This window comes from Stegostoma tigrinum, chromosome 11 (assembly GCF_030684315.1).
Source record: "Stegostoma tigrinum isolate sSteTig4 chromosome 11, sSteTig4.hap1, whole genome shotgun sequence".
NCBI lineage: Eukaryota > Metazoa > Chordata > Chondrichthyes > Orectolobiformes > Stegostomatidae > Stegostoma > Stegostoma tigrinum.
This window is the reverse complement of record NC_081364.1, coordinates 28,280,747-28,296,376: the sequence shown is the minus strand read 5'-3', so window position 1 is coordinate 28,296,376 and position 15,630 is coordinate 28,280,747. Positions and strand designations below refer to the sequence as shown.

The 15,630-nt window shown below is 38.7% G+C and overlaps 1 protein-coding gene across 5 annotated transcripts in view; it reads left to right on the top strand.

Annotated features, from left to right (window-relative positions):
* The window catches only part of wnk2 (WNK lysine deficient protein kinase 2), a 181,715-nt gene that overhangs the window by 28,497 nt on the left and 137,588 nt on the right, over positions 1–15,630 (top strand). For all 5 annotated transcript variants that reach the window (XM_059649864.1, XM_048547623.2, XM_048547620.2 and 2 more), the window contains exons 2-3: positions 7,064–7,236; positions 12,821–13,041. In XM_059649864.1, the coding sequence (XP_059505847.1) occupies positions 7,064–7,236; positions 12,821–13,041 (394 nt within the window). The remainder of the gene's footprint in view (positions 1–7,063; positions 7,237–12,820; positions 13,042–15,630) is intronic.

Here is a 15,630-nt window from a genome sequence, read left to right as displayed (position 1 = left end):
TCCAGCCAGAGGACAGAGTTGGGGTAATTGGTGGAACAACCAGAGATGACAAGATTTTTTTTTTCACCCTGTGCACTTAGGATTTGGACTAAGTATTTTCTAATCAACCTATTCAGATTTGTCCCCACGTACTCCTCTCCAGTGAGGCTTGAACCAGGGGCCCTGACTTGGAGGTAGGAGCAATACCACTGTGCCACAAGAGCCCTGGAATTTGGAATTTGCTGTGTATCTGTCACCAGTCCATCAAACTCTCTATGTTGAATAAATTCAGTGAGCCAACTTGTACCATCTTTGAAGTCAGAGAACTCCATGAATGACTCTGAGAAAATATTTCTCCTTGCTTGCTGTTTTAAAAGGGAAGGTTCAGTCACTATTGTTACAAGGAAGAAAGGCTATACTGTAAACTCGACTTCAGTGGCTGCTGTTCATATAACCAGGATAGAAATAACTTGTTCATAAGTATATTCCCTCTTGAGAGATCACAACATCACCCTTTTCCCAAACATGTAGTCGTAAGAACTAAATAACTAAGGGCAGTTATTTCTAAATTCAACTAAATTCATTCCCTGAAACCCCTCAATGATTTAACACAATCATGGCTAACCTCATCCTGGTCTCTGCTCCAGTTTCCTGCTCACCCCCGAAACCCTTTAACCTGTTACTAATTTAAAAATCTTAAGTGTCCAAACTTTATTCAGTCTGGAACGCCATAAACCCTCTAAGACAAGAAATTCTTCCTCAATGCAGGACTGAGGGTTTTTTCAATCATTTGTATGAAGCAGGTATCCCTAGTAATGGTGAGCTGCCTTGTTGATTTGCGGTCCATATGCTGTGGATGGACCCACAGTGCCCTTGGGGAATACCAGGATTTGACCCAGCGACAGTTAGAGTTGTGATATATCAAGTTTTTGCAAAGATTTGTACCTTGGGTTGTGGATGAGTTGGAACTGATGATGTTACCTAGCAGGGTGACAAAACATCTGCAATCAAACATACTGGCTGGGTGATAAAATGTGAGGCTGGATGAACACAGCAGGCCAAGCAGCATCTCAGGAGCACAAAAGCTGACGTATCTCTGATACTGGCTGGGTGACCAAGTCTACACTCGGTGATAATATCTCCAAGTCAGGATGGTGAGTGGCTTGGAGGGGGCCTTCTAGGTGGTGTTGCCATGTATCTACTGCCCTTGCTCTTTTAGATGGAAGTGGTCTTGGGTTTGGTGTTGCCCTGAGATGTGGGCAGTATATGAAAAAAGGTATGTGAGTTTGTAACGCAGATTAGAATTGGTGGGTATGCTCTTGTGGACATTAGAGAGACATGGCTGCAAGGGAATCAGGGCTGTCAACTAAATATGCAAGGATACCTGTCCTATCGAAAGAAGATGGAGGAGGTAGGATTGCCTTCTTAATAAGAAATAAAATTTAAATCACCAGCAAGAAGCACAGTAGTGTCGGAAGGTGTAGAATCTGTGTGGGTATATTGAGGAACTGTACAGGACGAAGACCCTCGTAGGAGTAATGTAGAGGCCTCCTAGCAATAGCCAGGATGTGGAGTAGAATGTAAATCAGGTTTTATTAAACACATGTAAGAAAGGCACCATAAAAATAACCATGGGAGATTTCAATATGCAGGTGGATTGGGAAAATCCAGTTGGTGGCAGATTCCAAGAAAAGGAATTTTTGGAATATCTGAAAGAGTTTATTGGAGCATGTTGTGGTACAACCCAGTAGACAATTCTAGATTTACTGATGTGAAACAAAGCAGACTTAATTAGGGAGCTTGACGTGAAGGAACCCCTAGGGCCCTGCAAACTAGCTTTGTATGATTTGTGCACAAAGACATTCAGATGCCTCTGTACCAAAGCATTTTGAAGTTTCCCTTCATTAGATGATAACCTGCCCTGTTATATTTCGGACCAAAATGGATAACTTCACATTCATCCACATATACTCACATAAATTGAGCTTATGTGTATTTTAGGGTAGTTCTGAAAACTATTTACACAAAAATAACACTGAGACTTTAAGAATTTGAGAATTGCTGTGAAAAGGCACATCTTGTCAAAGCTTTCTCACAAGAAATACCAATATAAAGGGGAAAGAAAAATCATTTACAGTATGAAAGGGTGATGATTGGTTGTTAGGTAGACTCCAGTGGAGATGCTCCGGGGGGAATCCACTAATTAAACATGACTGGCAGTTAAATGCTAAGCTTTGTTTAAATTTTAAACAAGATAGGTTGACTCTTATTGGCATTATACTTAAAAAGTGAACCAGAGCATACCTCCCTGATGAAGGGTTTAGGCCCGAAACATCAGCTTTTGAGCTCCTGAGATGCTGCTTGGCCTGCTGTGTTCATCCAGCTTCACGCTTTGTTCTCTTGGATTATCCAGCATCTGCAGTTCCCATTATTTCTCACCAGAGTATACCTGTTCCCTTTGTTCAATAGAAATAGTTGCCATGTGTATACATGTTATCTCTGTCTGTAAAGAAGATTGCCCTGTATATTAATATATGTAGCTTCCAGTACACACAGGCTATGTTCCCTATAATTTCTGTTGCCGCAGTGCAGACCTCCAGAGTCTGTATATGGCATTGGCATGAGGAACTTGAAATGAGTGTGTTGGCATGTATCAGCGTGTACGGATTGTTGGAGTAGCAGCCGTGCAGCTTAAGAGGGAATACTTCACACACAGATGCCCATGCTGTGAGCCGGACAATCCCAAATTGGTCGTCAGTTTAAGTTTTTGAATATTCAGCATTAGATAACAAGCTTTATCCATAAGTGAAATTGCATCTAATGTTTAAACACTTCACTTTTGCAAGGGTATGCTGTTTGGGTACAGTCAGTACTTGCTGTGAACAGCTGAAGGGATATACTCCTTGATCTGAGTTACTAGTCTTTGAAATGCTCGGCATATACACCTAGTATCACGCCAGCTCTGACATTCATACACAACATTATTACTTTGTGTGATAAGGTGTTGTTTTAGGTTGATAGCACGCACTGTTAGTGGTGAATACAACATGTACTGCTACTACATAGTAGTTGTGTGCTTACTGTGAAAGCTTGATATTAAAGTAGGTTACATCAAAGTCATTCTGTTGGATAATCATTGCTCTGATAAAATTGTTTTCAATGTATATGAATGAGTTTAAGACCATTACATTTGGTTCTGAAAAGTGCTTAGCCTACCACAGATTACTCTGAAGGATAAGCTATTTCAAATATTTGAGGAACAGATGAAAGTAGCAGTGTCAAACAGCTAGGTTCAATAAACAGGCAGCCCTTGCATAACTCAACGTTTTATCTCCAATTCTTCCTACAGTCTTCAAGCTCACCTCACTGCCATCATGTGTAGGAGAAATGGCCACACTCACCATATTTTGGTTCTATTTTTATCTAATAAAAGCTTACCAATTTTGCACCAGGACTGACTGACAAATATTTTGTTTATTTGATGATATTACTGGATTATATATTGAATAGTTTCATTGTAAAGGTTCAGCAATTATAGTTAAATTTTTTTTAAAAATGGCTACAACTCCCTGACACTGCCTGCTACAAGCTAGACTAAAGGTTCTCATCCTTGTTAGTTGTTTATTAGATTGTTTCCTATTGAGGTGATGTCACAAAGGCAGGCTGTCTGACAGAGTAGTGCCTCTCAGTACTGCAGTGAAGTATCAGACCTGATTATTGTGCTCATGCCCTGGATTGGGACTTGAATATGCATAAGCATTAAACTTTGCATCAAAATTACTGTCTTAGAAACTCAATGAAATGTCAGCAGTTGCCCTGAAATATTTTTCATGTGACACAATGTTTCAACAGATGATGTTAATTTAGGCGTTGAAGATTTTCTGAGAAACAACAAACATTAAAGTGGAAATAGCCTGTGGTCATATCCAGTGCGAGAGTAACATAACTACTGTCTTTATTTTTTGTTTGAAAAACACATTGTAGTTGTAGTTTCTAAATTGGTCCCTTGTGTGAACAACAGCATTGGGTCACATATTTAAGCAAATCTACAGAGTATGCTGGCACTTTTACAGTGCTAACAATAAAGACTTGTTCATGTATATTGCTGATATTTCCTTTTATAAAATGGGCTAAAGCAAAAACAGACTTCTGAAGTATCACAAAACATCAGCTCCTGAAGTTGAAGAGTCACCAGACTCAATGTTAACTCTGCTTTCTTCCCACAGTTGCTACCAGACCTTTTGAGTTTCCCAACAATTTCTGTTTTTGTTTCAGACCTCTATCTGCAGTTCTTTGTCTGATTTTTATTCAGTTATTGTGATTATTTATAGGCAAGTTACACTGTAAATGTCCACACAGTAATTTGTAATTGCAAAAAGTGATTGGATGTATGTCCACCTACAACATTTTCACAGATTTTGTTTCTCTCATGCATTTCCAATTGTCAAGCAGTAACACTTCTGTGACTAACTTCGGTTATGTCTACTTTGATATTCTTAAATAGCACTAATACCCATTATTCAGTCCTGGCACCACAGAGAAGACTATTGTGGAGGTTGTCAGAGTGTATCCATCTGCCTTTCTGACAAACATGGCTAAAAGGTATACTATTATATGTGATTAAATGTGAACAAAACTGCAGGAGATTAGCCATTTTGTGCCAATTTGTACCAGCTTTACAATATGCAAGATTGTAGAGATTGTTTTATGGCTTGTGGGTGTGGGATCTGCATGATGAAACATTAAAATAGGATGATTATTTATAATTTAAAAGTACTAGTTGTAAAGCCTGAATGTTGTCATCTCTCCTTTTTGCTTCTTGTTAGAAGATCATGCAGATACCTGCATTGCCAGTTCACTTTGATACACTATTGAGGAGTCAGGCTAACCTAGTTTCAGCAGTTTCATTAGCGCCTTGGTCAACAATGGGATACTGGCATATTGATTTTTCTCAACATTCTACTTATTTTAATAGTTGACGCTTGGAATGTGCATTGTCACTTTTTTGTCCTTCACGCCACAGACATCCACTTAGGAGACGTTCAAATTTCCCCAGCTGAGTTAGCCATCATAGTTTTGAATAAAGCAGCTTGCAACCATTTTAGCATTACATGTTGTGTTTTAAAATATGAAAGTATAAGAATCTCATGAGTATTGAATAGAGTTATTTTTAATGTACAGCATTCGTTAATGTGATTGGCTTTTAACTGGGGTAGGCAATAAATGTTCAGTGATGCCCACATCTTGTGAATGAGAAAAACGGAAAATCCTGCTACTGTAAAGAGTGCAAGGGAGTAGCCCTGAAAATGCCGCACTGAATGGTAGCAAAGCAAAGTTAGGTGTTGTTGAAAAGCTAAATCAGAAATAGCTATTTCTCTAATCTCCTAGGATCTTCAATTATATACAGTTGACACCTAAGTCTGTCTGTCTATCTTTTTATGAATTGAGAAGATATCATACTAAACTAAATAGTTATTGTAGGGTACCGTCAACTTGTGCTGACACTCTTAGTTTGATTGTACAATTTGTTCCTTACAAATTCATGATATCTGACAAATCCTTGCCATAAAATCCATCATATAGCTGATCAAAATTCTTCAATACGAAAAGGGTGTCAAAAATTTTAAATTTAGCTTTTGACTCTGAAAACTAGAATACTGATTGAAAAATAACTTTAAAGAAGTTTGGTGTCTTGAAAGCCTTCTCAGCACAGAAGGCTAAGTTAGATTCCTCAAAACAGAGGGGACATTGTAAAAAGGCAGGAAAAGCATCACCAAATACTGGGAATTCATCTCACTGGCAAGCTCAGTTGTGTTAGCTGAACTTTTTGTTGGATATAGCACAAAATCTTAAAAAAAAAGCAATTTCTTTCCAATGTTAATTAAAATCTTGTAAAGAACTAGCAAACTTTGAAAAGTTTGTGTTTTCAGCAGTACTAGAATTTATTAGAAATTCTGTATGGGCAGACCATTCAGTATTTTTGCAATGCTTGAAATGTGCCTTTTTATAATGTGTGCGCGTATAATATATTGCTGGTACTGAAAGTGGTTTTGGAAAGTCAACCTTTAATAAATTCAAGATAATAAGGTGTGAAGCTGGATGAACACAGCAGGCCAAGCAGCATCTCAGGAGCACAAAAGCTGATGTTTTGGGCCTAGATCCTTCATCAGAGAGGGGGTTGGGGTGAGGGTTCTGGAATAAATAGGGAGAGAGGGGGAGGCAGACCGAAGATGGAGAGAAAAGAAGATAGGTGGGGAGGTAGGGAGGGGATAGGTCAGTCCAGGGAAGACTGACAGGTCAAGGAGGTGGGATGAGGTTAGTAGGTAGGAAATGGAGGTGCGGCTTGGGGTGGGAGGAAGGGATGGGTGAGAGGAAGAACAGCTTAGGGAAGGCAGAGACAGACTGGGCTGGTTTTGGGATGCAGTGGGGGGAGGGGAAGAGCTGGGCTGGTTTTGGGAAGCGGTGGGGGAAGGGGAGATTTTGAAGCTGGTGAAGTCCACATTGATTCAACATTGGATAACTGGGGCGAGTTAATTATGGGTATTGGTTAAGTATATTTATGGAATTAGCACTCTTTTTGAATTTGTAAGTTAAAGATCATGCATATTTCTGGTGGCACAATCACATTCAGCACAGCTTATCAAAAGTCACCATTTCTAGATTGTGAGACACGGTTTGTTCAGAATATTTAAATATGCATTTACCATTAAAATTTTAATATTGATGTACAGTGGTTTTCAGCTGTTGCTGACCATGGTGTGTAAATTTGTACATATAATTCCTGCCTACATAATGTAATGTGAATTTCAACTAGGTAATGTGAGCAAACCTGTACTGCAGCAACTACTTTCAGGCTGGCAGATACAGTGTGAACACAATGAGAGCCAGAAACACAATTGTTCCATTTGAAGTTACAAAATTGTATGCAATTGAACGCCATAGTCTGAGCATAATTAGTATATGTGCTGTAAAACAATTTAGTTTAATTTTTTAAACAAATTAATCAGTCTTGTTAAAGCATTAGTTGTCTAATTCTCAATTTATAATTAGATTTTCAAATTTTTTTTTGTAACTTTCTACACAGGACAGAAAACTTGCAAAGGCAGAGCGTCAGCGATTCCGAGAGGAGGCAGAAATGCTTAAAGGCTTGCAACATCCCAATATTGTTCGATTTTATGATTCTTGGGAAAGCACTCTGAAAGGGAAAAAATGCATTGTTTTAGTTACTGAATTAATGACCTCGGGAACGTTGAAAACGTAAGTATTCTAAAACATTTGCATTTGTTTTGGTGGTAAAAATAAATATGATAGTTGCAGATTTTTAAAATGAATTATCACCTTAGAAAGCAGGTGATTTTCAATGAAAATTCAATTGTTTAAACTTTAAAATGGTCATCTACTTTTCCAAGCTAATTAGGAGAACTAAAACCTGATACACACTAAAATATTGAGTCAATTTGAGATTTTAAAGATACTGCACCTGCAGGAGATGTAACTTCGTACTTGCAGAGTTAGTATTTAGTTCCTAAAGCCTGATGCAACATGGCAGTTGCCAGTCACAAACGTGAAATGCTATGGATCTCACAAAATTCGTGTTTAGAGACCTCTAAGATTATGTTCCATTATACAGGTATGAAGTATGAACAGATCAAAAGCTGTTTAGTGGGGATGAAATTGAGATCAGAAAAGCAAATATTACCAGTAAACTGAGTTTCCCAGTGTTGTAGATAAACTACAAAAACAAAGTTGCTGGAAAAACCCAGCAAGTCTGGCAGCATCTGTGAAGGAAAAGATAGAGGTAATGTTTTGGGTCCGGTGACCCTTCCTCAGAATTGGGGAACTGTTCTGAAGAAGAGTCACTGGACCCAAAACATTACCTCTGTTTTTGCCTTCATGGATGCTGCCAGACTCGCTGGGCTTTTCCAACAATTTTGTTGTTGTTCCTGATTTACAGCATCCACAGTTCTTTTGGTTTGTGTTGTAGATAAGCTGATCAGTCTCAATTAATAATTATAAAATAGTGAAATGAGTTGTCTATTACACAAGCCCTTCTGTATAAAGGGAAGTCTTGCCCTTGACAGCCCTATCCTTCAGAACTGAATCCTACAAACCATTTGTCTGGTGTAGAAACCCAGAAAGTAAACACTTTTTTTTTTCTTGATTAGCTGAAGTTTTCTGATCATTGCACACCGAAGAAATTTGATCCTCCTGACGTCTGATGAAAGGCAAACTAGTCTTGCCACGTAGTACTACAAGTGAAGACTTAAAATACTTGCCCTATTGCCTTACCTACATCTAGGACAGGAGTGATCTTGACCCCTTTTCCCCATGATAAAACTTTTTTTTGAGAAATTCCACCCTCGATCTTCAATTCACTTGTCATGAATAAACTTATCTATTCCTACGGCGTGACAACTAAAACTAGGAAAAAGAAAACTGCATCTATGTAGTGCTCTTAGCATAGAAAAACTTTGCATGTGTTTCAAACAGTTATAATCTGAAAAATGATTTTAAGCCAGAAACTGAGATGTTAGGGATGATCAAAAGGTTGAACAGGGACAGTTACTTAGAATCTTAAGGGACGAAAAGAAGTGAAGGTGTTTGTGGGGAAATTCCAGAGCAAGTGGATCTGCGACCTAAAGCATGATGTCCATGGTAAGAAAGTTGTCAAGGAGCCACAGTCAAAGGAATGGAGACTGAGAATTGGTGAATGCCATGGTGGTGTTCTAAGGACTTGCGGAAGCTGCAGCAACAGAAAGGACATGGCCTTAGACACTTCATTAGTTAAAAGATTACTTAATTAAAAGTGGAACCTGGATCCAGTTCAGGTGATCAAGAGCTGGGGTGAGAGGTAAGCAGAATTGGTGCAGGATTATAATTCAGGCAGCAGAGTTTTGGATATGCAAAAAGTTATGAAGAGGAGTCTGAGATCCTGTTTGGCAAAATTGGAACCAATCAATCTGAAGATAAGAGGCATGTATGAAGCTTTCTACATCAGATTGGCTCAGATAATAGTTTAGGTGAGTGGTACAAAGTTAAAATTTGGTGCATTTGCTATGGACAGGATAAAGGAACAAAGGCCCTTTGTGGTTGAATAAGGGCTTGAAAATAATCTGGATCAGCTTGAGTGGGCACTTGTGGGAAGATCATGGCATTAGTGGCAAAATTTCAAATCTTGTTTGATTTTAATCTTGCCAATATTTAACTGAAGTAAATTACATGTTAAGATATGTAAGTGGGCAAGTAGCCTCAACTTGAGCAGTGGAAGAATCAAGTGAGATGGTGGAGGGCTAAAGCTTGATGTTGTCACTGTTGATGGAGAAGCTGAACTTATGTCTGTAGTTACTGTTCCAGCTGAGATGCAGGGTGTATATGATTGCATCTCCCACAGAAGAAATTCAATATCCACCCCACTCTGTAGTGGAAACAAATGCTATCTATTGTCCTCTCTCCTATTCCTTTCCACCTGTGAAAGCCACAGTTGGTTGATGGTACAGTATAGCTTCCTGTGTAAGCTGAAAGGAAAATTGACCTCTGCACCAGTGCTAGTTAACTTCTCCCCTATGCACTGTTACCCCAGTTCATTTCATTTTTTCTTTATCCTTTACCACTTTAATTTTGCAATCTCACTCCTTTTTACTTATTTTATCTCAATACTGGATTTGTTCTTCATTCACAGTGCAATTAAATGTGATTTTTGGAATTAAAAGGATGGACCTTTCTTCAAATTGAAAAAGTGGGTTTCATGCTGGAAATCTAATGGCAAATATCTTTAAATTGAAAATTCTTTAAGGGCATTAATTGTTTTGGAGTGTTTTCTCCAAGATTTCTAGAATGGTCTAATTCATGTAATGTTGAAAGTGTAATTGCCCGATTGTACCATAATTTCTGCTTCTGAGTTGCAGGCTGTTTCTCTATCTTGCTCTTCCTGGCCAACAAAAGATGGAAAGGGAAAAGGTGATGGATACCTGTGAATCCTGCACCAAAGCAGGAAGGAATCAAAATTTGGTTAATATTATCTTTGCTTTAGGACTTAATTCATAAAGTTGAACACTTCCATTTTTCTAAATGAATTCTGAAATGCCACAATCCATAACTTTGTGCGTTGATCCAGAATTTTTCTATAATAAATGTTGGAAATATGCAGCAGGTCTGGCACTACCTTCTGTCTTGACCATTGTTGGATTTGCTTAGCATTTCTAACCCTATTTCAATTTCGGATTTTGAGCATCCTCAGTATTATTAACTACTTCTCTAAGTGGCTTTTAAATATTTCTTTCATTCCTCCTTCAATTGCAAAGTTAAACTTGGCGGTATTCTGCTTAATTCTGTCAATGATGTCTGTTTCAGCAATGAGAGATCATAGAGGTGTGATGTTTTACTATTCTAATAAACAGAAAATGTTACTTAACCTGAAATAGAAAATAATGACCTCTGGAGTGTAGTAAGTTTAAAATGTAAATAAAACTCTATGGATAAAAATAGAGGCTGCACATTAGAGAAATGTTTGTGGTCCATGGATAGCGGCAACTGAACAATACATGAACATTCTTGCCAGTGGACCCCCAAACTTAGTTCTGGATGCAATGTTATAATATGTTAGGTAAAGTAATTAATTAACCATAATAATTACAAAGAGTGCAGATGACAGTGGTGTGATTGCAGAGGGAGTATTTGTTAGTACAGTATATAACTTACCATTGTAGGCCAAAGGATAATCGGTGATTTGATTTCTATCAGTGGGTGCTTTTTGATTCTGCTCATATGAAACAAAAATAGTAATTGTCAAATCCACAGTGAAGACTTGGCAGCTAAATATTTCTCTTGACCAAAAATATTTACCTAAGCTAAACTTCTAGATTTATGCGAGCAAAAAAAAAATCTTTTGGCACTTTATCCCTATGCTTAAGTATTATTGAACAAAAATACCAATATATTAAGTAACTAAAATGTTAAATTGTTATGAATATGTTTTCCAGTTTTGTCTTACCTTTCTTCAGTTTACTGGAGTACACTTCCAAGGGCACAGATGGGCCGTCTTGGGTATCCCTTTTCTAGCGCAAAACTGGAAAAGCTTGTTGTTGAAAGCCACTTGCTACCTCATGTCTCATCAGCTGACTTGATACCAGCAAGTAATTGAACTTAAGTCTCTAGCTGCTGAAGGGCAAAGCTGATATATTTGAAGCATACAAATGACTCTGGCTTTTTAAATCTTTGCTATGTTCTGTTACCTTTTTAGGTATGTGAGGGTGCCATTACCTGGGCAACTTGCATTGCCCTCCCCAAATTACTTTGTTGCACTGGTTTATAAGTCTTGATGTAACAAGCAACACTTATGCAATCCTGTATCAGTTTGAATTTTGGTTTTGTAAGGCTTTACTGGTGAAATTCAGAGTTGGGAATGTTTGTTATTTTTGATTTAACAAACTTTCATGTGAATTGAATGACTTTATCTAATATGGTGCCATAAATTATGCCACTGAACTCATAACCTGGAGACCTGGAGTAGTATTCCAGAGACCACCATAGCAGTTCAGGTCTCCCTTGTATAGGAAAGATGTGAAAAATGAAAGGGCTCAGAAAACATTTACAAGATGTTGCCACGGTTGGATAGTTTGAGCTACAGGGAGAGGCTGGATAGATTAGGTCTGTTTTCCTTGGAGGTTCAGAGACTGAGGGGTGACCATATAGTAGTTTGTAAGATTATGAGACATAGGTTCAAGATGAAAGATTTAAAAGGGACCCAAGGCAACTTTTTCATGCAGAGGGTGGTGTGGTGGAAGCTGGTATGATTGCAGTATTTTAAAGTTATCTGGGTACATATATGAATAGGAAGAGTTAGCGGGACATGGGCCAAACGCTAGCAAATGGAACTAGATTAATTTAGGATATCTGGTAGGCATGAATGAGTTAGACTGAAGGATCTGTTTCTATTGCTGTAAATTTCTATGATGCTACAATTATCTGGAATATAACAGCTTGTATAAGTACTGGTGACTCTGTAACTGCAGAATTTTTGTTTGCTCAGAAAGGTGGCTAGCCTGGCAAGCTAGTCACCTGCCAAGAGTTTTCATTGTACAAGAACCAAATGGAGGTTGGGAAATTTGGGGATGACAGCCGGTTTGCATGATGACCCTGTTGATGCTAGGACATGAATTGCCAGATTGGGGTGCCAGCGGAGGATTGGCTAACAATGCATCCAGGTAGGCGAACTGCAGCATCCACCATAGATATTGATCAACTGCAGCCATTGATCATCCAGTAAGGGAGATGACCATCCGTGACAATGACCTGGCAGTTGTGATTGTTTTTGAATTTAAGTAACTCCAAAGGGCATTTCCATATTGTTTGCTCTTTTCTTAAATTGGTAGCAACTCACCCCTACTGGTTTCCTAATGCATCTTCGGCCACTGGAGCTGGACTGCCGTCTTCTAAAAACCTTGTTGAGCATCAAGCACCAGTGCAGCATGGTATAAGGACTGGCTAAAGCATTCAACATTGGTGTCTTGACTCCACACTGAAAAATTCAGCCCCATTGAGTTATCCGATTGTCATATAAAAATCCGATTGGTGCATTCCACTCAGTTATAGTCACTGTACTTCCCACTGCTTTCTTGAGGGCATTTAAGATTAGGCAGCCAATATTGGCCTTAGCAGTGATGTCCGCATCCTGGGTACAAATATGCTTTTCAAAAGTCATGTTCTATAATATTTATTACAAATGCTTTATGATGCATGGCTTTAAATTATGTTTCAAATATTCTTGAAATGTTTGCAGTTGCTATTTTAATCTTGATTGTGCATATAACCAAATCTGTGTATAATATTTCTGTATTTGCAGATATTTAAAAAGATTTAAAGTGATGAAAACAAAAGTAATGCGAAGCTGGTGTCGGCAGATATTGAAAGGGTTATATTTTCTACACACAAGAACTCCACCGATTATTCACCGGGATTTAAAATGTGATAATATTTTTATTACTGGGCCCACGGGATCCGTGAAGATAGGAGATTTGGGTCTAGCAACTCTAAAGCGTGCCTCTTTTGCCAAAAGTGTTATAGGTAAATACCTGACAATTCCTTCAAATTTGTTATGTTACATAAAGTAAATGGAGGCGTATGACATATGATCCCTGAAGCCTTCTCAGCTGTTTATGATCAGACTGAACCTTAATCTCAAAACCACTTTTTTACCTGATCTAAAAGTTGAAGAAGGAAAATTGTAGATCTTATATTCACAGCAACTGAGCCTTCTTACCCCTCTGAGGATGGACAGTTCAAAAAAGTCACAAAGAAGAAATCTCTGCCTATCTCAAACCAAAATGCTAGTTCCCTTATCCTGAGATACTGCTCCTAGTTGGATATTGTCCAGACAGGGGAAATTGTCTCGCAGAATCTGTTATTAAATCTTCTTAGAAAGTTGCACATTTAAACAAAATTGTTACTCATTCTTGGAAACCACACACGAGAAGTCCATTCTACTCAGCCTCCTCATAGGTGATCCTTTCATCGAGGAGTCAATCTGTTAAACTGCTATTGCACCCTTTAAGACAAGTATATCTTTATTTAAAATTCTGTTTAGTTCAGATGTGGTCTGGGGTAAAGGCATTTCTGATTGCTTTCTTTGTTTACATATTCCAGCAGATTGGAAAACAGCGAATATGACTTGACTGTTCAAAAAAAGAGGTAGACCAAAGATGGGGAATTGTAGGCCGGTTAGCTTAACTTCTGTTGTGGGGAAAAATGCTTGAATCTATCATCAAAGAAGAAATAGAAATAGCAAGACATCTAGGTAGAGATTGGCCCATTGAATCAGCAAGGGTTCATGAAAGGCAGGTCATGCTTGACTCATTTGCTGGAATTCTGTGAAGACATTTAAAGCATGCTGGACAATGGGAACCTAGTAGATGTGGATCTGGATTTCCCAAAAGATATTTGATAAGATACAATTAAACCACTGACTCTTAACATTAAATTGTGTTACCGTCACTGAATCCCTCACTATCAACCTCCTGGAAGTTATCATTGACCAGAAACTCAATTGGAGTCACCACAGTGACACAGTGGCTTCAAGAGCAGGCTAGAAGCTTGGAATACTGCGACGGGTGACTCACCACCTGACTCCCGAAAGCCTGTCCACCATCTACAAGGCACAAGTCAGCAGTGTGATGGAATACTCCCCGCTTGCCTGGATGAGTGCAGCCCCAATAATACTTAAGCTGACACCATCCAGGACAAAGCAGCTCACTTGATTGTGAATCTGTGGAATTCCCTGCCCAGTGAATAGTTCAGTCTTCCTCATTGAATGTTCTTAAAGCCAGGATTTTTTGAATAGTAAAGAAATTTAGGGTTATGGTGAGGGGTTGGGTAAGTGGAACTGAGGCCATGAAAAGATCCTCCATGATTTTATTGAATGGTGGAGCAGGCTCAAAAAGCCAGATGGCCTACACCAGCTCTTGGTTCTTACATTCTTAACCTGAAAAATAGCTTTTTTAATGCCAGTATTTAATGGTTTCTTATGATTTAAAAATAAACTTGTGTCTTCTGCCAAAGTGAACAACCTAGTTTCCTCTCATTTTATTCCACCTGATAACTTTGTGCCTCTCACATAACATACCTGTGCCCCTTTGTAGACTCTGTCCTTTGTTAGATTTTGGGAGTTAGTGATCACCATTATTCAGTATAAGCAGTTGACCATTTATAAGGAATTTTCTGATGAGTTCACGAACTTTAAATATTAGTTTAGAATACTACACATCTGTTAACTTGTCAAAAAATGTACAATCCGTGTTGATTAAAGATTTGCTGATAGCAGAGGATGAGCAGGAAGTAGACATAGAATGTGTTGATCTCATTAATGTTTTGAAGGTAGCCTCCACCATTTCCTCTGGCAGCTTGTTCCATAGACTCACCACCCTCTGCGTGAAAAAGTTACCCTCGGGTCCTTTATAAAACTTTCCTTTCCCACCTTAAAGCTCTACACCCTAGTTCCAGAATCGCTCACCTGAGGTAAAAGACCTTGGCTATTGATCATATCTACGCCCCTCCAGATTTTATAACCCTCTATAAGGTCATCCCTTAGTTTCTGACACTCGGTGGAAAAAACCCTAGCCCATTCAGCCTCTCCCTATAGCTCAAACCCTTCCATCCCAAAAACATCCTTGTAAATCTTTTCTGTACCCTCTCAAATTTAACAACATCCTTCTGACAGAAGGGCGACCAGATTTGTATGCACTATTCCAGTAAACTTGAGTGCTGGGGTCTGAGGCAGCAGGCTGTTGTGGATCTTGGACTGAGTGCTACATCTAGGAGACCTTCTAAGTCCCCTTCATCATCTTTGGTGAATGTGATCAGGGTGAGCCCTGATTGCTGCTGCCAAAAATAAACGACACAAAGAGCAGGTCCTTTTTTTAAAAAAGACTATTTGCAGTAAATTATTTCTATAATTTCCATCTGAACTCCTACACCTGCTCTAATCAGGAGCTGAAACTACGCTACTCCTGTCATCTGAACCTTGTAAAGGGCCACAGATTACAGAACTGAAATGAACGTATGTTGCTATTGCTGTGAAGATTTTGAATGGGTGCAGTAGGCTGCAGCGTAATCTTCAGTGATTCTTGTGTTTTTGACAAAATATGGAAGCAATCTTGC